The sequence below is a fragment of the Drosophila rhopaloa genome, unplaced genomic scaffold (genome assembly GCF_018152115.1).
Source record: "Drosophila rhopaloa isolate 14029-0021.01 unplaced genomic scaffold, ASM1815211v1 contig_155, whole genome shotgun sequence".
Lineage (NCBI taxonomy): Eukaryota > Metazoa > Arthropoda > Insecta > Diptera > Drosophilidae > Drosophila > Drosophila rhopaloa.
Genome location: NW_025335034.1, coordinates 5,431,534 through 5,453,677, shown reverse-complemented (window position 1 = coordinate 5,453,677; position 22,144 = coordinate 5,431,534). Strand labels below are relative to the sequence as shown.

Genomic DNA, 22,144 nt, shown 5'->3' with positions numbered 1-22,144 from the left:
TTGTAACAGTAAAAGTAAACCCTATCATTAAAAGGAGACCGACTGCTGTTGGCCTCTCTCTTTGGGCTTATAGAGTGGGGACATAGCTATCGTGTAGACAATTCCTCTGGCGACTGTCGATGGCGATGATCACTGCACCGACTAGACAATGTCGATCATGAAGTGATGATCATCGGATTGCCTACGATGATGCTGTTGGCACTTGTGTGCGTTGCATACCGAAATAGCAAAGCGCCAGGTATTGTCGCCAAACACCAGACAAGATACTCGTACCGAACCACAACTGTGGAAATAGAACCAGTAGAACAACAACATTGTTGTCTGACAATGTTCGTCTGCCCGCTGATTGCAACTTTTTTGAGCTCCTCGTTGTTTATTTGTTTGTTGTCTCTGTTTTATTTATACAATTTACAGTTAAGCCGTCTAAAGTCGGTGACATATACCTATTGAAACAGAAATCTTTAACCCTAGAAATCGCGATTTCTGAGTTCCATATATTGGACTTCAAATAATTTTCAAGTCTTTGGTTAATGAGGTAGCGCTTAGATATATCAAAATAAATACATTAGAATTTTTTAACTTTTTCGGCCCATTTATATATCTATATATTTAGCTTGAACATGTTTATTTGTGATAAAATAAATGTATTTAATATTTTTTTTTCATAGCTTTTATGAATACTATATTAAGACTACGTTTTCTGAAAACAAATATTCCGTTCCGTTCAATATTTCTCTTAGACGGAATTTAAATATCACATTTCTAATAACAATGAATCAAATACAAAAATGTTGTAAAATTTAGTTTTACGTTAATATTAAGGTTTATATTAGATAGAAATGCTCATCTGTGGGTTAAGAATTATAATATGGAAATATGGGCATCCGCTTATTTATTCTTTGACATTTGGTGAAGTCTGGGCCACGATAAAAGTTGAACTTGTTTGTGGATGCCATTTTGCCATTGTCTCTGGGGCATAAAAAGTAACACGTGAAGTGCGCGAATATGGTCATGGCACAAATAACGATGGTGCGGATGGTGGGTGCTGGCAGTAGAGATATCTCTGTCAGGAAACCCAAGAAGGGATCCCCGCCAAGCAGCCGGCCAAGACTCAGGCCATCCCCATTAATTAAGCATTTGGGTTGCAAGCCATAAAATTGTGGTAAATGTAACGAAACTCCCATTTTAATGTTTGTTTTTTGATATATATTGGGCCAGATGTTTGTGGATTCCGGCCAACCGCAATTAATCAATACCGAGTCGCCTATAAATTTTCGTTCTTCTTGCAGACTTCCTCGGCGACCTGAGCAGTATTTCGCCGATGCGGCGACGTCACCACCCGCGCGGTACAAAGCGTGGACGTCCGAGGGGCAGCACGCGTCGCGGCGGCGGACATGGTTCGATCCAGCGCGTGCAAACGCCGACGCCAGCGGTACCGACAACGCCGACGCTGGCAGCGGCGGGAACAGGAGCGGGCACGGGAGCGTCTCCACCCCTGCCGCAGCAGGAAGTAAGCGGCGGTGGCGACAACGCCGGCGTCTCGCTAAATGAAGAAGGTAAGCTCACTCGAAGAAAATATCTATTAGAAATTTCTCAGGAAAATTAGTCACTTAAATTAATGTCATGAATTTGTTTGGACGTTCGATTAGTTAATTTATTTTTTAAAAAAATCAAAAAAAAATATATATATTACAAAGAATGTTATTAAAAAAATGAAACCTTTTAAGCATAAATTTATATGCCAATTCATTAGTAGTTATCATAGAAAAGTTACAAGAAATGTTGATTTACTACATTATCTTTTAAGTAATTTTAGGATTTTAAAGAATTTCAAATAAGAATTAGAAGCAAAAATTAGATTGCATTTTAAGGATCATTATATGAAGAGCCAACCTCATTTAGCTGTTTTTATATTTATTTTTCCAGTGCCTGTAAGTTTCCTTCCGACACGCAACTCACACTCCTTAAGAAGTAAGCCTTCCGAAGGGATTTCCCCCTCTGTTGAATCGAGTGTCACTTGTCGCTAATCGCTTGTCATAATCACGTTTATCGCTGCCTTTTCCGGAACAAGTATTTTCGGGTACTCAGTCCCCTCCCCGTTTGGTGGTATTATCTCCTCACTACTTTGTGGTCGATCTACCGGTCCCCCTTTCGTTTTATTCATTTTTTTGTGAATATGTCTCGATTACAGCCCGCAGGAATAATGGTCTACTTTGTGGTACGTGACAATTTTAGCGCAGTCCCGGGCGTTTTTACATTACATAAACATTTTCAATATGTCCCCCCTAAAATAAATATCTATAGATAAAACTTCCTTCAATGTTCTCCCCTTTTAGTCGACTTCAAATCAAGCCAAATATTTGTTTAAAGATTTGCATCTGGCTGCATTATCATTTCCCCTTGACACTTCCTCACATTTCAAATTGACTTGTGGAAAGGAAAAAGGACAACTAATTTAAACATTAATGCCTTGGGCATTTTAAAGAACACGTAGCGATCCCCAGATTGTTGCCAATTCGATTCAGAATTACGCAAAGTAAATCGCATCTGTGAAATGGTAAATTTCCCGAATTTAAAGTCAAACAAATGTAATTTAAAGGGAGAAAAATACTGCAACAATGTGGCAATTTTCAGTTGGATTTTCAGGCGCACGACAAATGATAATTGAATAAATCCGCTTAAAATCCCAGACGCCAGACAAGGGGAGCGGGGCACACGTGACAGAAACACGTTCCGTTGCTGTTGGCCGAAAATGGAGACATAATCGCAATGGCAAATACGCAACGTTGCATAAATTACACTTGGCCAGAAGGAGGAGGGCCAGAATGTTTCGGGGGACTTTTGGCAATTAAAAAAACCACAATTGCATGCATTGCAGGGGCAAACGAGTAAATGCGAGGATGCGAGGAAACGTGCGGTGACAAATGCTAGTGGAATTAGCAAGAAAGTTGCTTATCCTTTGTTCAACTTGATTTGCTCGTTTTCCATTCAACTAATGGAATCTGAACGGAGTGGTAGTTCAAATTTGAATGGCAGATGCAACTATTCTAACTTATTTTCCTAGTTGTCAGAATTTATTTTTACGATTTTAAATGAAACTTGTAGGATTTTAAATAAAACAAGAGAGAACGCTATAGTCGAGTGCCCCGACTATCAGATACCCGTTACTCAGGTAAAGGGAGTGCGAGGGAGATGGAGACAGAAACTTTGATTACGCATAACTTTTTAACGAATGGTCCAATTTGAAAAATTTCTTCTACATTTCGATAGGTATTGATAAACACAATAAAACTGCATTTTTACTTTTCCGAAATATTTAAATTTTTAAAATCGTATATAAGCGATTGTGGGCGTTAAAGGGGGCGTGGCGCCTTTTTGAAACAAACTTGCGCTGCGTAGGAACTCCTAGAATCTGCATGCAAAATGCCAATCTTCTAGCTTTTATAGTTTCCGAGATCTCAGCGTTCATACGGACAGACAGACAAACAGACAGACGGACAGACAGACGGACAGACGGACAGACGGACATGGCTATATCGACTCGGCTAGTGACCCTGATCAAGAATATATATACTTTATAGGGTCGGAAACGCTTCCTTCTAGCTGTTACATAATTTTGCACGAATACAATATACCCTTTTACTCTACGAGTAACGGGTATAACTATGATTGCTCAAATACATGATGAGCTATATTGAAAAACTACCAAAAAATGGTGTTTATAATCAAAATATAAGAAATGAAATAATAGACCAATTCATTCCCAGAAGCATGTTAACATTTTTTTAATGTTTAGGGGCTTAACGTGTAAACAGACAGGCGGTATTTAATTTGTTGTTACAATATTTTCATTGCCAAGAATGAATCACTTTGGAACTAGATCCAATCTAAATGTTGCTCCCTTTGTACAACTTTTTTTAGCTAGATCTTGAAAAAATAAAACTAAAAACAATAAACTTCTTCTTTTTATAGACTACGGATCCAGCCCCGTTACATCTGGACAATCGCCAGGAATGTCCGGCAAGCGCGGACCAGGACGACCACGTTCCAAGACCGCCACACCGATCAGTCGCGGAACCCGTGGAGCACCACGTGCCCGTCGACCCATGGGTCCACTGCTGGTGCCCTTGGGACGCAGTCCGGATGCCACGCCCCCCAGCAGCAGTCCGGCCACAAGTCGAGCACCCAGTCCTTCAACTCATGCCGGCGCAGGATTGGAGTAGTTCCGTACAAAAATATAATTCTATTTGAAAGACGAAATATATAAAACTTGAAAACAATTGTAAATAATTTTCGTTTTTCTGGTTCTATCAATAATGTACTGCACATTCGGAATTTACTTAAGTTTTTACATGCATATAATAGTAAAATTGTGTTCAATACACAATCCTGAAAATTTTTGATTTCCCTTAAATGGCTAATTAATTTTGGTATGGTTCAATTAGTTTCTTCGCGGTTTTTGTTGAATTTCATTCCCATTTCAAATTGTTCATTAATATGAAATAAGCTTAATTTATTATTTAATTATGTATTAATACAAATTTATAACCTCTATGCTCTGGATCGATTAGTATATATAGGAATATAACTGGATCTTACTTTGATGGGATGTAAGCCAAGATAAATTTGAAAAATGCCATGAACTACTCTAAGGATAATTTTAATTGTTTTTGCTTGTAGAAAAAAAGTAAGTAAACTGATATTATTGAAAGAATGCTTAGGACTTCCTGTTTTCTAAAATTTAAATTCGAATCCCTCTTGTTTTGTTACTTTCTCGTTTTGTTAATTAGTAAATGAAAAGTTCTTTTTATAGCTGGTGCAATCATAAATTAATAAACTTGTAAAACTGTTAAAGCGTTTCCGTTGAAACTTGTCGCATTAGCCTGAGTTTTGAGTTCGTTGGCCAAGACATTGTAACAAAGGTGTTCACGCATCAGCCGTCAAAATAATTATAGACTGCGGAAGCAAAACTATCAAATGAGAGGAGTAATAAAAAATTAGTTTCATGTTAGACAAATTTCAGTTGTAATCAACACCGCCGACGCGTCGAAATTAGCGCAACAATCGAGCATACGCATCCAAATAAAACTCGTAATTAAATTAAGGAAAATGGGGAAAACTCTGTGAGAAAACGAAGCTGAAAAGGGCGCTGAAATCATTGTCATTTTGGCAATTAGTTACGCAGCATGATTCCCGGTACAAAAGGTTTCTTTAGGCTGCAGTTTATGTTGAGTAGTAAAATTATACATATTATATTATAACGGCGGAATTATGTTAAGGTAGCAGTCTTATAAATTAAACAGGACACGCTTCTGTGCCAAACAATAACTCAAAAATACAAAAATCAACACAGATACAAACGAGCTAAACTAGCTGGACAGGATTTGCGGGAATACTCTACACATGATGAAGAAAATTTGTACTTTATCAAGGATCTAGAACAATAACAATATTAAATGCTATATATTTATGGAAAATAGTTTATAAAAATACATTCCATGGGTGAGTAAGTTATTAACATCAGATTGAAATACATTTATGATCAATTATATGTATTAATGTATATAAAATGTTAGTCATATACAATGACGAATGGGTATATTATTTAATTTTGAGATTACCAACCTAAGAAAGTGTATAAAGTTTACGATCACTTTTGGTCAATAGCTTTTTCTTTCCGCTGTGGTAGCAGTAGCTTGGCATTGACTCTCTTGGCATCTTTGACTTTTCAATATGACAATTCTTTATATTCCTACTGCAACTTGTTTTCCTTTCTGTTGCTATTTTTTCTCCTCCTCTGAGTCGCCGGCGGCCACTTGGCGACATTGGCGAACTGTCATAAGCTGCACGTTTCGCCTGTAGCCGCTGCAGTTGGAGAATCCGAGAAATGTTAAAAGTGTGCATTTATGCCAAGTGGCATCTGAGGCGGCGTCGGGCAGCCAGTCGCTCTTCTCCCACTCCGCCCCCCGATTCATCTCTCTGCACTGGGGGCACTGCGTTTATTAATTAGCAGCCATCCCGAACTCGAATCGGTACTATAGTACAGCTCAAAAGGTCCAGAATTGCACAATGTTATACTCTTTTTGATACTCCGCCACTACCTTTCGGTTTTGTTTTTTTCTGAAATATTAATAATTTAATAAAAATTATAAAATTTTTAATAAATTATAGAAAGTCACGTATAAATATATAGATTTCACTTTTTACCAAAATATAAATTTTTTTTATGATTTGCTTATAGAAATGTTCCCACAGTTAATTTTAATTTGTAAAGTTTGTTTTTATAAAGTTAAATATTGTTGAGTTTTCCAAAGATATCAAACATATTTTAAGCTGCAATAATTTGTCTTATTGCAAGACAACGAATATTTTTTTCCAAAACTATTTCATTTCAGTTTTTCTGTAGTAAAGAAAGCATTGTTTAGTATTAGTTTATTACAACTAAAAGGCAAATAGTTAATGAAAGAGTGATCAATGTTTCGATATAACAACCAATCCTTTAATTCTTGTTTTTTCCTCAATTAAAAATCACAAACAGCATTTCAATCTGAGGTTGTTGTGGTTGATGCAGGAAGAGAAAATTGTTTAAAAGCCGGCAACAGGTTGGTCTGCCTCATTGGCATCGGTTGATAAGTTGAGTGAAGTTTGGAGCTTGCCTTAGTCGTGGAGCTCTACAGATTTTGCCAGGACTTTCTTAAGCCCCCTAAAAAAATGGTAGTTAATCCTTTTTGCAGCTGCTTCCGTGTTCGCAGCAGGCACAACCCAAAAACGAGCTCAATCCCTTCTTGTGATTTAATCCAGCGGGACTAATAAGCCGCAAGGAGGCAGACTTGAATCCTTTTCCGGCCATTCTCTTTTTTGGGCTACAGCTAACCTAAGCCGGCCAAGATGGTTCGTGGTCTATAAATCAAGACAATAAACATGGAACGGAGCGGAGCGCAGATTGCATGGCCACACCTTGAAAAAATAAGCAAAAGGATTAAATTTTCTTTAAAAGCGAGACACAAAAGGGGGAAATCCAAGTTCCACTCCTTTCAGGCTCTGCCTACGCATGGAAGCGGCTAAGTCCTTGAGTTCTATGCATGGGCATCTTCCAGCTCATCCTTAAAAAACGAAGAATACGCAGGCTGCTCTAGTTTCCCTGCCACTTAGGAACAACAGAAGAAAGATGGGATGAACCCTCAAAGGACTGGAGAATGCCATTCATCTGGCAGTCTATTTTCGGGAAATTAAAATGTCTACTCCTACTATTTGTCTGCGAGGGTACGGCCTCGGTTTCGGTACGTCTTCGGGTTTTTTAGGGGCTTTGTACATCCCTCCAGCGACTATCTATCATATGTCCCCATCCCCCAAACCGGATGAATGATGAATGTGCGCGTTTGGCGTCTCTAATTCAATTTATCTTAGACAAAGTCAACGTCTCTCACTCTATAGCTCCGTATAATGGATATAATGACGGTGCGTAGAGCGAACTTTGCTGGAGGGGCAGATGTCCTTTGGTTGTTTTTTAGGCGGCTGTTGCAAATGTCAGCGGAAAATAAAGTACCGAGGCATTCAAGCTGTATTAAAACAGATACTACTTTGAGCTACTCCCCCTTTTCAAGTTCGTTGTCTAAGTCATTTGTTTGTACGAGTCTTCGGAAACTTCGGCCTTCGAATCAAAATTCCGAAAATGTTTGGAAAAAACCTAAGATATCCGCCGCCCAGGGGGAACATCCGCCAAGTCAATGCAAACAATTTTAATGTAAATATTTGAAACAACATGCCACGACTGCGGTACTAACATAATGAGCTCTGCTCTTCAACCTGTTGAGGTCCTAGTCGGTTAAAAATAGTGCAGACGGAGCAGTCATCTCTCGAGCTGAAAGTCGCTGAGGAAAAAACTTGCCCGGGAACCGAGTGGAAAACACGTTACCAGCTTTAATGCATCAATTAAACTTTTTTCTTTTAATTATTGTAGCTGCTGGTGCTGTTGGTGGCTTTTTGTTCCTGCTACTCCTGTCAGGCAACATGCTGCGCTCTGTTTGTTTTTCTACATTTATTTTTTGCACAAATTGTTGCCTGCTTGGGGCATCTTGGAAGCTCGTGTTTAGTGTTTTTGAAAGCCAGGCCAAGTCACTTGTCCGCAACTGCGCTGTTTGTTTATTGATATGTGTTCATTATTGAATTAGTTGCGGGTTACGCTGGTTTGTTTTAATATACCCTCACCAAGACAACACAATTTATTAAGTCTATTGATGTGTTTTAGGAAATCTAATGAATATACAAATATTTGCAATGATTTTTTCATTATACATGTACTTAATTAAAATAATAAATCCTTTCTTAATCGCACGTAAAGAACATATATTTAATTATATTTATATTTTGTACTTAACTTAATTCCAGAAGTTTTAAGAACTCAATTAGGGTATTCGCGAATTCGGCTGTTCAACGCGTATCCTACCTCAAGCTTTGCTTTTGGTTTTTTCTACCTTTTTTTCTGCAGAATTGGTAACAAAAAGTCAATTAAGTTGGCAAAACTTGTTGTGGACATCTGGCATTTCGCATTTTGTTAATGTGGGAAATTTAAAGCTTTTAGTACTACATTTTCGAATTGGTCGATATAAAAATAGAACTTCAATTGTAGCTATATTGAATAGCTTTGCTGACTCAAGATTTTATGCATTTGCTTTTTATAGTTGGAAGCTATTCAATTTTAAAGCTTATTTCATAGCTTAGTTCTTTATCGAAAGACGAAGATCACTTAAATTGAATTTCGTTGGACACCCCAACACATGCCCAAATTTCAATTTACTCAGTTCCCTCAGACAATTCGCCATTTAACAATTACTCAATTCTGTTGTGCTCCCCAAGCTGAAAACCTGCAGGTAACGCTTTTGTCATTAACATATCGCATCCTGTTGATCTGGACGACGATCCGCAGATCCCCGGACTGAAACCGAAACTTGACAAATATGCTTTCAGGTCTAATTATACCCAAGGAGCTTGACTGGATGAGCATGCTCACTGAGCAGGAGCTGGCCAGGTGACCCCGATTCGGGGAGACCCCTCTGGCTTGGCCAGTTCGCTTCGGGTTGGTCTGTAATTACGCGAAATGAAAATGTGAATGTCAACCGGCGAGGGGCAGTAAAAAATGGTAGCAAATTAAATTGTATTAAAATTTTTCGTATTCCTGTTCATTTTGTACGTTATTTGTTTCGTTTTTTATTCGCGTGTGAACCGAATGGGTTAACATCAGACCGAAAAAGAAACTTGGATTTTAGGCGTTTTTATAATGTTGAAAACATTTCAATTTGGTTCACGCCCTTTCGCCAAGTTATCTGTGGGGAAGAACGCCTATCAGCAGCGATGATCAAGCTTTGCCAGTCATCAAAAATAGAGGAGAAAACATTTGCATATATAGCAGCCACAAGCCCAAGTCTGTCACAAGTGTTTAGCATAACACGATTATTCATTTTTACAGCATAGTTAAGAGTTAACAACGAGTTAGCCACCAATTAGTATTTGTTTGGCATCTTTCCTGTGGCCATGTTTTCGTAATTAGTTACGCCTGAATCCGTTCGGAACTTTGGCAACTTGATTCACCATTCCGGCCACGTAATTGTGGGAGGGAGTTGGATCGGAAAGATGCGGTATAAGGTCTGTCAAAGTCCTCCAAGTCGAAGTCGTCAAAGTGGCGCCACTTGGGCCCACATGCCAAGCAATTTCCCTTTACAGAATTATAATTGCATTCAACTAATACAAGACAATACAATAATAAAAGCAATTTCTCCTTAGCATTTAATTTCAGTGCCTTGGATTGTGTTTGCTGCTTTCATTGGAGAAATGTTTGCGTGTCCATTCTGGAGAGCTCGGCGGCTCAACTTGCTGCTCACTGACTAATTATGATTTTATTTACATTTTTGGGCATGACATTTTGCGGTACAATGGGGCGAAAAGTCAAAGCTGCCTAAATAAGAATTATAAAACTATCTACGAAACTTTACCTAATTATAAATGAGGTTTTTACAAGTTTAAATCTTAAAAATAATATTCTTTATTTCACATTAAGGGTTTTTGTTATATTTGCTAATTAACCAGCTCATGCAACACTTCAATTTAGATGAAAATGGACTTTGCCAACCATTGTGCATCGTCATCATAATTTTTGGCTTGTGTTTATTAGAGCGTCTCCAGCTAATGACTCTTGGCAGCTTGCTAAAAATGAGTTTTCCTGGGAATGGCGAATGAAATTCATAATTAATATGATAAAATATTTATGAACAATTAAATATTTAAGCAATGAACTTCCCAGGCCAGCCATTTCTGCTTTATAGACCCATGGAAACATTTTCCTGTAACCCAAAAAAAAAAACCCGAAAATTGCTGAGTGAACGAAAATAAAACAGAAATCTGCAAAAATCTGTATAAATTAAGCATTAAATGCATGACATTACTGGGCCAGACAATTTCCATATAAATTATATACACTTATGTTCAGCAAGAAAAGGCAATTGCCTTCGATGCTGAAAAGCTGTTTACGCTGATGATGCCGCTGCCATTGAAGAGGACGACGATGATGATGATGGCCACACTTCGGGCGACAATGTCTTCGCACCTCACGGCCCTGCGTGGCCAAACCAAACTTTCCTAAAGTGTGAACATCACAAAATCGGATCCCAGATGGACACGCGTAAAAGAAAGTGCGACGAGAGCCTTGTGAGCGCCCCGCGGCCATGTAAAAGTGATTCGGGTGTGGCGGAATCGGCGAGCGCCGGCCAGTTCCGATGGACTGGGTCGGAGTTTGGAATATGGGTCTGGTCCAGACCCGAGGTGGCACCTCAGATGCCGCTGATCGCGGTGGCAACAGTGACACCCAGCCGATCCCAACGTGTTGACGCTGATGACGACACTTTCTTTTCCACCTTCCACAAAGCCTACACAGAGGAAAAGAATAAATTATCAAGAGTAAACACTCGGAACTGCCAATAATTTATTCATTCGATTGATTGAATTTGGTAAAATTTGTAATAGTTTTTTTACATTTTATTTTGCATTGCACTAATGCTAAAAACCGCTCTTAAATAACTAAACATAAAATGAAAATCAAAATTATTTTGTAACCTATAAATTTATTATTTTTTATTATTATTTACAAAGCTCTGAATTCACTGTCTTATCCCGATTTGTATTATATTTTAAGATTAACTAGTCCATATATAACTAGTAGTAGTATACATAGACAAATATACCTTTAAAATGTCACTAAATGTATAGTAGTTTAAAATTGAAATTACAAAAAACAGTTTAAATTATTACTTAAACGGTGCAACATAAATATTCGTGCAAATCTTAAGTAAAAACCGCTCTTAAATAACTAAACATAAAATGAAAATCAAACTTATTTTGTAACCTACATATAAATTTATTAATTTACAAAGCTCAGAATTCACTGTCTTATCCCGATTTGTATTATATCTTAAGATTAACTAGTTCATATATGTATAACTAGTAGTAGTATACATAGACAAATATACCTTTAAAGTGTTTACATATTGATTTTTGTATGGAGTGTCACTAAAATGTATAGTAGTTTGAAATTGAATTTTAAAAACGGTTTAAATAATTACTTACAAAATAAATATTCGTGCAAATCTTAAGTTAATATTTATAAGCTAAAACAATTTGGGTCATATTTAAGGCATGACGTGACGAATTTTTCTCAGTGCAGCCTTTGGCCAGCAGCAATTTGAGAATTCTCAAGGCGAAAGTCGCTCCATGCGAAGTGCGTGTGCAGGGGGCGTGGCTGCAGCCTTCAACGTGTAGTGCAAATTATGAGGTGTTATGTCAATGCACTATGGGGAATTTGCCCGATTTTTTGGAATAAATGTATTTTTTAAAAGTGTGCCGATTTCCTTTTTTTTTTTGTAATGTATTAAGAAAACATCAAGCTGTTTGGTAACATACCGCAAATGTTAACTTAAAAGTCTAGTATTTAAATACCAACTGTTAAAGTCAGCTGTTGCAAGCGCACATGGTTTGTTTACATTTTGCTTAACTTTGAAGCTCACTTTCAAATCATTATCTCTGCAACAAAATGACGTAAGACAGTCAAATTTGAAATTATTACCAATTCTCAATGTATGTTCTGTGTAAAAATACTTATACATTGCTTAATATGTGCGTCCAATTTTAACAATTTGTAAATGTAGCAGGTGATGTTTTCGTTTGGGTTTTGGAAAGAAAGTTAAACTTTCAATAGAGTTTTACAAAAATGTTTAACTTTGTTCAGTAAGTGTCTTTATCCATGTTGTAGAGTGATTAATTGCGAATTCAGAACATATTGTCTCATCGTGCGCTTCGTGCGACTTTTCGCGTAATTTCATTTTTAAGAAACCAATTTCTTGATCAAAAACGCAGCCCTGCTGGAAGTTTTGCATAAGCAAAAGGGTCTTCGAGAAAAAAAAAATGGCGAATTCACTTTTGTTAGCAAGCAAGTTGATCCCACAGTGGAATCTCCAACTTTACAGATGTTTTTCAGAGAGCCGTGGTTACTTCAGACCCCATCATTTCATCAATGAATTTGAAAAAGGGCGTCCGAAAACATGAGCTGCTTGCTCTTTCACCAAAAGTCATTTAATTGTAATTATGCGAATATGAACCTGGAGACGAGTCTCTAGATGTTGATAATTATGAAAAAGAAAACGACTATGATTTTTTTAAATTAAAAATTAAGAGCATATAGAGCTAAATTTGTTATAAAAAATATAAAAAATTGGGTTTGGGGGGGGGGTATACTTTCACTTTTCCAACAGGTGTGTATAGGTATGTAGAACACTATAAAAAAAACCTCACTGAAATATGTTACATAGTTCGCGAGTTATTAATTTATTCCAAAAAATCGGGCAAATTCCCCATAGTGCAATGCGACCATCCCCAACCCCTTTAAAGCCCCCGTTTTGGCATCGCTTCGTGCTCCCTGCTCGGCGGCGTTAAAGTGCTTGAAAATGTGCGTTAAAAGTCACACGACCAGGCGCAGATTGTGAAAGGTCTTGGGCAGGATGGCCGGGGCAAAATTAAATTGAAAACGCCCCATGAAAGGGAAACCACAGGGAAACGTAATTATCAGCTACTGAACACTGATTGCGACCGACCAGCGAGGAAAGCGTAGTAAATTGCCCAAAAGGAAATGACCCAGCGAATTTTTAACGTCGTTCAACGAAGTATTAAGTTAAATATTTACAACTTGATTTAAAAAATATTTAACGATAAAATTCAATATGAAGTACAAAAATTTTGTACTTGGGCTTTAGAAATTAAAAAAAGACACTTAAACATTAGTCCTCAAGAAACTAAAATTACTTAAATAATCAATTTGTTTCTTTGTAAATTAAAAATGTTAATATTACTTTTCAAAAGTTTATATGTGGCTTAATTTAAGTGGTAATAAATGATACAATATTTATTTTTTATTTCATTTTTGTTCTTCCCACTAAATACCTATACCTATTCTTATAAAAGTTGAAGAAACTACCAAGAACTACCAAGTATATCTAGTGAACTAAAAGGACTTCCAAGTACTACTATAGTTAACAAAAAGAAAACAGTAAACAAGTTCCTTAACATTTATTGATATTTCTTCATCATTACATAAAAATAATTTATATTTTATTTGTATTCATTCCTTCTGACGTCTGTCTAAAGATAGATCCGAATCAATTTGAAAATAACTTTGTACTGGCCTTTGCTTTTATCTAGGCTTATTGGAAGCCTGCTCGAAAGCCAGTAGCCAGTTTATGCTTCTCCTGCTGTTTTGTTGTTATTGTCATGGCTGTTATTGACTTCACTTGCTGATGTTGCAGTTGCAATGGCTGATGTTGCTGCTGGCGAAGCTGCAACCATCATCGAAGCTGGTTCGATTTGTGGCTGGGGACGTGCTGCATTTTATGAAATTGCTTGTTGTTATTATTATTGTTATTATTAGTAGTATTATTTGATGTGCTCGCTTCTGCGCCTTTTGCTGCAATGTCATTTGAAGTTTGGCGCTGGCGCTTGCAACCTGCAACTTGTAACTTGTAACTTGCTGCCGCCAAGCTCTCACGTCGTTCTCCACAAAAATATAAACATAACAATCATTACAAGTGGCTAGGCAACAGAAGGAAAAACAAAAACGAAAGCTGAACAAAAACTATTATTGGTATTGATGAGAATTGTGTTGACTTCCTGCTCCGCTTGGCATGCTGCTGTTGTTGTTGTTGCTCAGTGGCGTCTTAAGTGGCGCTAAATGCGTGCATTTAATATAATAAATCTTTTTCTGTTGGGCATTTTTGTTTGCTGAGATTTTGTGCCGCTTTTTAAGCCATATTTTGTGTGGTCAGGCACGTACGCATTAAATTTTGAGTGGCGTGAAGTGAAAGGGTCGACAGCCTGTAGAAGTGGTATGGCTGCGGTTCAAATCTTGGGAACGTTGACAGACGCTCAGGAAAAGCGATAGACCGTGGAGATAGCTACTGTTAGAGACGCTCAATTTTAAATCTTTTGGATTTAGGAAAGCTTATCTTATTGCTAAGATAGTGTTGAGTCTTCTGTTTTCCGTGAAAATGGAAACGGTTTAGAATGTAAAAAACAAAATTAGAGAGGAATAAAAGTATTGACTTTCTTTTAGTTTGTAAGCTGAACTTTAATAAAACGTTATTATCATCCATATTAATCAATTCTAATTAAAAAATTGTTTAAGCACTTAAAATTATAATATGAGTTGTTTTTAAAAACTGTTTAAAGATCTTAAGTTCACGGATTCTCTAGGAGTGAGTCATAGCTTTGAAAGAATTTTATCATAATTTCTTTTTTCATACATGAGAATGTGAAATTTGTATATGTGAATGATATTTTCTGGGTATAAAATTACAAAGCAAAATAAGTGTCAATGATATTTAAAGCAATTTTTAAAAATACATATTTTCGGAACACAGCTACAACTTAAAAAGAAAAGCAAAAGAAAAATCCCGAGCTATGAAACATAAATCAAGATTTTAGGCACTGGTTGCATTAACTAGTTAAATTCCAAATTTTGCATGCCTCCTATATCACTTTGACCTCATCTAGCTACGCCTTTCAAAGGATACCCCCGAAATCGATTGCCATGCCCTGACCAAAAGTTTGTTGTCTAAGTCTTTTGTTTTTCGCTGGTCCGAATGCTTTGGCATACCGTTAGATGCGGCGCCCATGCATCATCGGGCCATCGAGACTGGCAACTCACACATATTACACGGATGGAGGAGTATTCGGGAAATATATGATGCCATTGTTGCGATATTTCACGCTACTACATCTCCGCCCGGGGACAATCGACGCGAATGTAAACAGAAGGCACACACGCACAATAGGCCAGTGGAGAAAATGTGTCTGCCTTTTGTTGCGTTTCTCCTTATTGATTTCTGTTTGTTTTGCCTGTTGGTCATAACTTAGGGCCAGCAGCAACATGAGGCGCAAATGTCAACGCATTGTCTTCAAGTTGCCATGAATGATGGCCAGGATTGCAGTATTTTAGGGGGAACAGGGTGGCAGGGGCAGAACAAGTCCCGTGAAATCGATTGAGCCACATTGAAGATGTTCCGATTTTGGGGCGTTACCAGTGTTAACGTGCGATGAACGCCCCAAATATCTGCGACAACGATTAATTTTGGAGCAGTCGACAAAAGGACAGAAATGGCATCTGAGTAAAAAGAAAGTCATTAAACGTGTAAGCAGGATTTAAGAGTCATCCCTTAAATTATTCCAGTCAATTATCATTTTTTAAATTACAACAATTTTAATTTTTATACCCTTGCAGAGGGTATTATAATTTTGGTCAAAAGTGTGCAACGTAGTGAAGGAGACATCTCCGACCCTATAAAGTATATATATTCTTGATCAGGATCACCTCCTGAGTTGATATAGCCATGTCCGTCTGTCCGTCTGTCCGTCTGTCTGTCCGTCTGTCTGTCCGTCTGTCCGTCTGTCTGTTTCTACGCAAACTAGTCTCTCAGTTTTAAAGCTATCGAGTTCAAACTTTGCACACACCCTTCTTTCCTTTGCACGCAGTATATATGTCGGAACGGCCGGGCCGACTATATCCTATAGCTGCCATATAACTGATTGATCGGAAATGCCATAACTTTGGTGTTTGTAAAGTTAGGAAGTTGGAATTTTCTATGGGCTTTACATTTGGCCAATAAATCCGACCTACCAAATTTCATAAGGATCAGCCGACTATATCCTATAGCTGCCATATAACTGATTGATCGGAAATGCCATAACTTTGGTGTTTATAAAGTTAGGAAGTTGGAATTTTCTATGGGTTTTACATTTGGCCAATAAATCCGACCTACCAAATTTCATAAGGATCGGCCGACTATATCCTATAGCTGCCATATAACTGATTGATCGGAAATGCCATAACTTTGGTGTTTGTAAAGTTAGGAAGTTGGAATTTTCTATGGGCTTTACATTTGGCCAATAAATCCGACCTACCAAATTTCATAAGGATCGGCCGACTATATCCTATAGCTGCCATATAACTGATTGATCGGAAATGCCATAACTTTGGTGTTTATAAAGTTAGGAAGTTGGAATTTTCTATGAGTTTTACATTTGGCCAATAAATCCGACCTACCAAATTTCATAAGGATCGGCCGACTATATGCTATAGCTGCCATAGAACTGAACGATTGGAAATGCCATAACTTTGGTGTTTTTAAAGTTAGGAAGTTGGGATTTTTTATGAGTATTAAGAATGCATCATATGAATAATTTTGGAGAATATAATTTACAGAGTATTCTGCAAGGGTATATCAACTTCGGCTCCGCCCGAAGTTAGCTTTCCTTTCTTGTTATTTTATAAAGATGCGTAGCATAAATAAATTTTAGGGTATTTAAACTTTTCTTGGATTTTAAGTTTGTGATCTAGAGTTTAAAATAACTCAAAAATGTATTATAAAGTGTCCTGGTATTAGATCGTATTAGAATATTAATATTTAACTTGAACTATATAAATTATTATATTTTCATTCATAACATTAAGATCTATGTTAGCATAAATAAATCAATTTGATTGATACGATTTTTATACCCTTGCAGAGGGTATTATAATTATAAAGTATATTATATAAAGTATTATATATATAAAGTATATTCTTGATCAGTATCACCAGGAGAGTCGATCTAGCCATGCCCGTCTGTCCGTCCGTCCGTCAGTCCGTCTGTCCGCTATCTGCTTGAAACTTGTTGTCTTTCTATTGCGGGGAGTATATAAGTCGGAACGAGCCGGATCGGGCGACTATATCATATAGCTCCCATAGGAACAATCGGAAAAAAAATTCAAAAAAATTATAACTGTGTTGTTTTAAATTTTGTTGTTGTTTAGGATTTGGTAATATTTAAACATTATAGAATTCCGGTTTTAATTTAATTAAAATCAGACAACAAAATTATATAGCTGCCATAGAAACGATGGCCAAATGCAGCGCAATATCGACATAGCTTCATTGTTTTTAGTAATATAGGCATATAAATCGAAATGTAGTCGTGTTGCAATAACTGCAAGGGTATATAAACTTCGGCTTGCCGAAGTTTGCTTCCTTTCTTGTTCTTTTAGAATTTTAAAAACTTGGATGTTGTCCTAGAAAACGTTTTTTAAAATATTTTAGAGAGTGTAAGACTATAAAAAAGTATTAAAGATCGGACAAGCCTTTCTTGCTTGATTTATGATCGTGACCCCCAAGTGGGTTTTAAGACCAGAATATATTTAGACCAAGACTGTCAGATCATTTCCCTTGAACTTTTCTGCCACTTTCCCATCTCCCCCGCCAACCGGAGGCATCTGCTTGCTGAATTGTCAGGCCAAGAACAAAAGACATACCAGCAGAAAAAAAATAAATAGAAAACAAAAAACCAAATTCAAAACAGTGGCAAAATATTTACCAAGCCCTGTCCGGGTCCCTCTCAACTTGAGTTTCCTGGGAAATTGGCGCATGCTGTGCAGTGAGTCGCCGTCAGGCGGACGTAACTATTTTCCACATAGTCATGGCTAGAAATTGCGTTGCTTTTGTGTTCGGTTTTTCAGTTTTCACGCCGTTTGCGATCAGCGATGAGGAGGCATTGCAGTTGACTTTGTGCCACTGCCATCGGCTCACGCTGAGACCCTGGGCATCGCGTTATCTACCGAAAGCTGGGGGAAAAAGTGTCAACAGCGTTTGGCAGCTACCGTTCTACGTTTGGCCACGGAAAGCTTTATTTGCCCCTTTCTTCATATTTATTTCTGTGGCGAACAATTTTTCGCTGGCTTCTTATCTGATCCCACTGAGTCATGCAATGTCTATGCCTGCATTTGAATTATGGAGATGATAATGCGTTCGAATCGGTTTTGGTTTCGGCTTGGTTCGGGATTTGCATTCGACATAGTCCTCAATCCTGGCCAAAAACGCAACTCAAAGTTGGTCAATTAAGTGCCTTGTACTGTCGGCCATCAGCACTTGACCAGTGTCCAGAGCTCTGGACACGCTTACACTCCGCTTAATTGAGTTTATTAGCCTCTTACTAGTGGCCTGAGAAACGAGCAAAAGTAAAAATATTTATATATATATATAAATTCGGTGCGGACAACGATCGGCTACCTCGCCGCAGAAATAACGGTAACATCAAAATATTTCCTTTACAACTTGTCCAATTCTCCTGTCATGCTCGGCCTCCTCCAACTCCCCCAACTCCCCCCAATCGCCCTTCGTCTGTTGGCCAAATTAATGACACTCACTCACCGGGGTACATATATGTGAAATGATAAAACAAGAAGAAAGAAAATGCAATTTTTGAAATAATTAAATATGAAGGCCGGCATTTCTTTTGGGCCACATCTCGAAGAAGGTTCTCACATACTACGGAAATTTGAAATACCTTGCTTGTTCGTTTAATTTTTGGGTCAACATTTTATTCGCAATTAGCTGGGCAGAACATATAAAATATGTAAATTGCTTGCAGGTTTGTTGGTTTTGAGAGCACAATTTCGGGGGTTGGAAATTATTAGGCAGGGAATGAAAATTATGGTGGGAATATCTCGAACTTCTTAGCATACAAGTATAAAAATAAATGAATAAAATAATCGTATTAAGAACAAGATTAAATCTCTTAATACCATAAATGACAAAAAAATAGTTACACTAGGCAAAAAAACCTTTTTTTTTAACAATTTGTCTTTATAATACATTTTCTCTAGGCCAAGCATTTGTAAAAACAATATTTTGAGAAACATTCTTTCTTTTTTTTGGTGGACATATTTTGTCCATACTTAAAACTTTACGTTCTTTTCTTTGATTTTATTAGCTTTAATTTAAAGTAAAACGTCAATATGTGCTAGTTTTTTTGATAATTACAGGAAAGATTGGCAACTTTCTTAAAAATCAGGAAAAAGCTGGGTCAATAACCAAGACGTTGGTAAAACTTCAAGTGAAAAATGTCAAGATGGCAACCCATTTGGAGCGACAAATTAATGAGTTCATTTTGGGCCAAGGAATGCTGCAAATAAAAAATAGGCAAGACACTTGCCACTTGAACCCGTGCTCTCATTAAGCCTCGAACCGACACACATACAATTATACGGCAGCTGCTTCTGAGATGAAAGCCGCCATTGAGTGGCTGTTGGCCAAGACCAAATCTGAACTCGGTGGGGAGAAAAAAACTCTCACTAGGCACTTAAAAATTAACGCTTTTGACAGCCAAACGGACTTTCAAATACGGAGCCACATGAAAAATAAGAAAATAAAAAAAGAGCAAAGAACCGAAAAGCCGGACAGACTTCCCGCTCGAAACTCTGGGATTGTAACGATCCAAAACGCTGGGGACGAAGCGCAAGCGCAACAAAGTGTCAATGCGAGTTTGAGGCGAGTTTAACAAGATTGGCAGCGACGGCCAGCGAGTCTTAAGATTTTCTCATAAGGTGCAAAATCTCTCGACATCATAAAACGAAGAGGCGAAGGGGGAGGGCTAACGACGCGGAGACAACAGAAACATGCACAGAGATGAGCATCCATAAAAAGTAACATTTTTGAGTTGGTTTTCGGTGTTACATATATTTTCCCCGAAGCTCCTAATTAGCCAAAGCCGGTTCTTTTGGCGTTTTGGTTTTTTTTCGACTGCTGTTGGGGATGCCGTTTAATATTTTATTATTCTTGGGTCCAGCCCCCCTCTTGCAATAAGCGAACAACAATGGAGCAGTAAAAATCTGGGGATAATAAATAAATTAACTCCTTAACGATGACAAGAAGCCAGCTTAAAGAGGGCTTGCAGCCGCAACGTCTCAATTAAGTTGTTCAAGCTCATTGTTTTCAAATTTTTGGCTTAATTTTCGTATGGTTATTGCTACTTTGTTTTTACTTTGCGTCTTCCGTTTTTTCGTTTATCTCATCTCGGCCGAAATCGCGGAAATTTGTAAGTGGCCGTGGCCATTTCAATTTGAAAATGGTTTCATAAATACCTAGGTTACTAACCCTGAACTGAAAGAATACAGCTTGCCCTTGCCACTCACATTGTAACCACGTCTTAATTAACTAATTAGCTAATTTGCAAACAATTAAGCTTAAGCTGGAAAAGAAAACCGAAATCCTAAGAAATCTTTCTGCAAAGTTGTCTAGTCATTTGATTGCAGATTGCAGATCGGAGATTGGACGGCAGCTGCCGGAGTTGAAAATATTTATGGACAGTGAAATTGCTAGGAAAGTGAGGTGAGCAAACAGAAAATATCCATTTAATGCATAACACAAATATTTGTACATCGAAAGAAAGAGTGAATGGGAGATGTTGGTACAAGAAAATGGAAATTAGTGTCTGAAAATAAAAAGGAAAATTTATGAAGTGTGAGAATACTTTCAAATACTCATTGCAAAATTGTCTTAGTTTTCTATAATTTGTTAAAATTGTAGTTACTTTAGAGCGGCATTGCGTTAACCTTTTGAATTCTAAAGAGTTGTTTTTAAAATTCATTTTATAAAGACCCCATATTATCCCCATAACATCCTACGTTTAAGCTATTCTAACTCTCATTAAATTTTTAATCTCCGCAACCAACACTCGTTCATCGATAGTTCCAGCTCCACCTGTGTTTTATTGGGCGCTAATAGCTATTCATCAAATTAGGATATTGTTGCAGAATTTAGTTCCCACGTTTTGCAAAAAAAAAAACAGAAGAGAAGAAAATCTAAACTGTTTTATAACTGTACCAAACAAGAGGCATTCACTTTGGCCTGAGAACATTTCGAGCTGTCCACCTGCAGCACAGACACAGAGTACAAAAGCCATGGAGGAAAGAAGATCTCTGTTTTTTCACCCCCAAAAATGTTGGCTGAGAAAAAAGATCTACGCATGAAACTACGAGTACCTGCCACACGAAAAGCATTTCCAAACAATTGGGTTTCGAAATGACAGTTTTTCTCGATGGGAGTTGGAAATTGGAACAATGCAATGGAAGCCGGTGTTAGTTTCTATTGTCAGGCAATGGAGAGAATAATGCTTTTTAATAATTACCAGTAAAAAAACAGACGAGAAGCAGCTGCAAAAAAACAGAACTGAAAAAATATTAAATTTTGGCGCCCCAAACTGAAAACAAGTTCGTTGTCTGAGTCTTTCGTTTTTTTACCCCTCCTTAAATGAAGGAAGCTTGTTTTTTGGGGTCTCGATTTAACGCTTCGCAACTGACAAATGAGCAGCATATCCTGTTGATCCTGTTGCCAGGAAATAATTATAATGCTGGTGCCAAAAAACAACATTAATTGCAAAAATAATTAAAAACTCATAAATTAGCACATGCAACAACAGCCCGAGTAACAAAGTGCAAATTTAATTATGGCCTTCATTAATTAATTCATTAAGAAAGAGGAGGCCAGAGAGCGAAGTGTTTTTTGCCACTAACTAAATCAATCAACGCCAAATACAGGCGATCAAGAGATTCCCTAAGGACGTGGTCTGATGGAGTTGCAACCGGTTTGCCGTCACTCCTTTTTGGCATCCTTAGAATACATTATGCAACTGGCAATGCCACTGCCACCGAGAGGTGAAGTCCTCAGTCCTCCCTTTGGCTTTCATAATTTATTGATTTTATATGGCGTCACATTTGCCCGGCACCGCCATCCGCTGA

General features: G+C 37.6%; 1 protein-coding gene across 1 annotated transcript in view; it reads left to right on the top strand.

Moving 5' to 3' along the window:
- Positions 1–4,269, top strand: part of LOC108038376 (chromatin-remodeling ATPase INO80) — a 39,494-nt gene extending 35,225 nt beyond the window's left edge. The window contains exons 13-14 of the mRNA XM_044457429.1: positions 1,290–1,556; positions 3,973–4,269. Coding sequence (XP_044313364.1) covers positions 1,290–1,556; positions 3,973–4,223 — 518 coding nt within the window. The 3' untranslated portion in view covers positions 4,224–4,269. The remainder of the gene's footprint in view (positions 1–1,289; positions 1,557–3,972) is intronic.
- Positions 4,270–22,144: the final 17,875 nt, after the last annotated feature.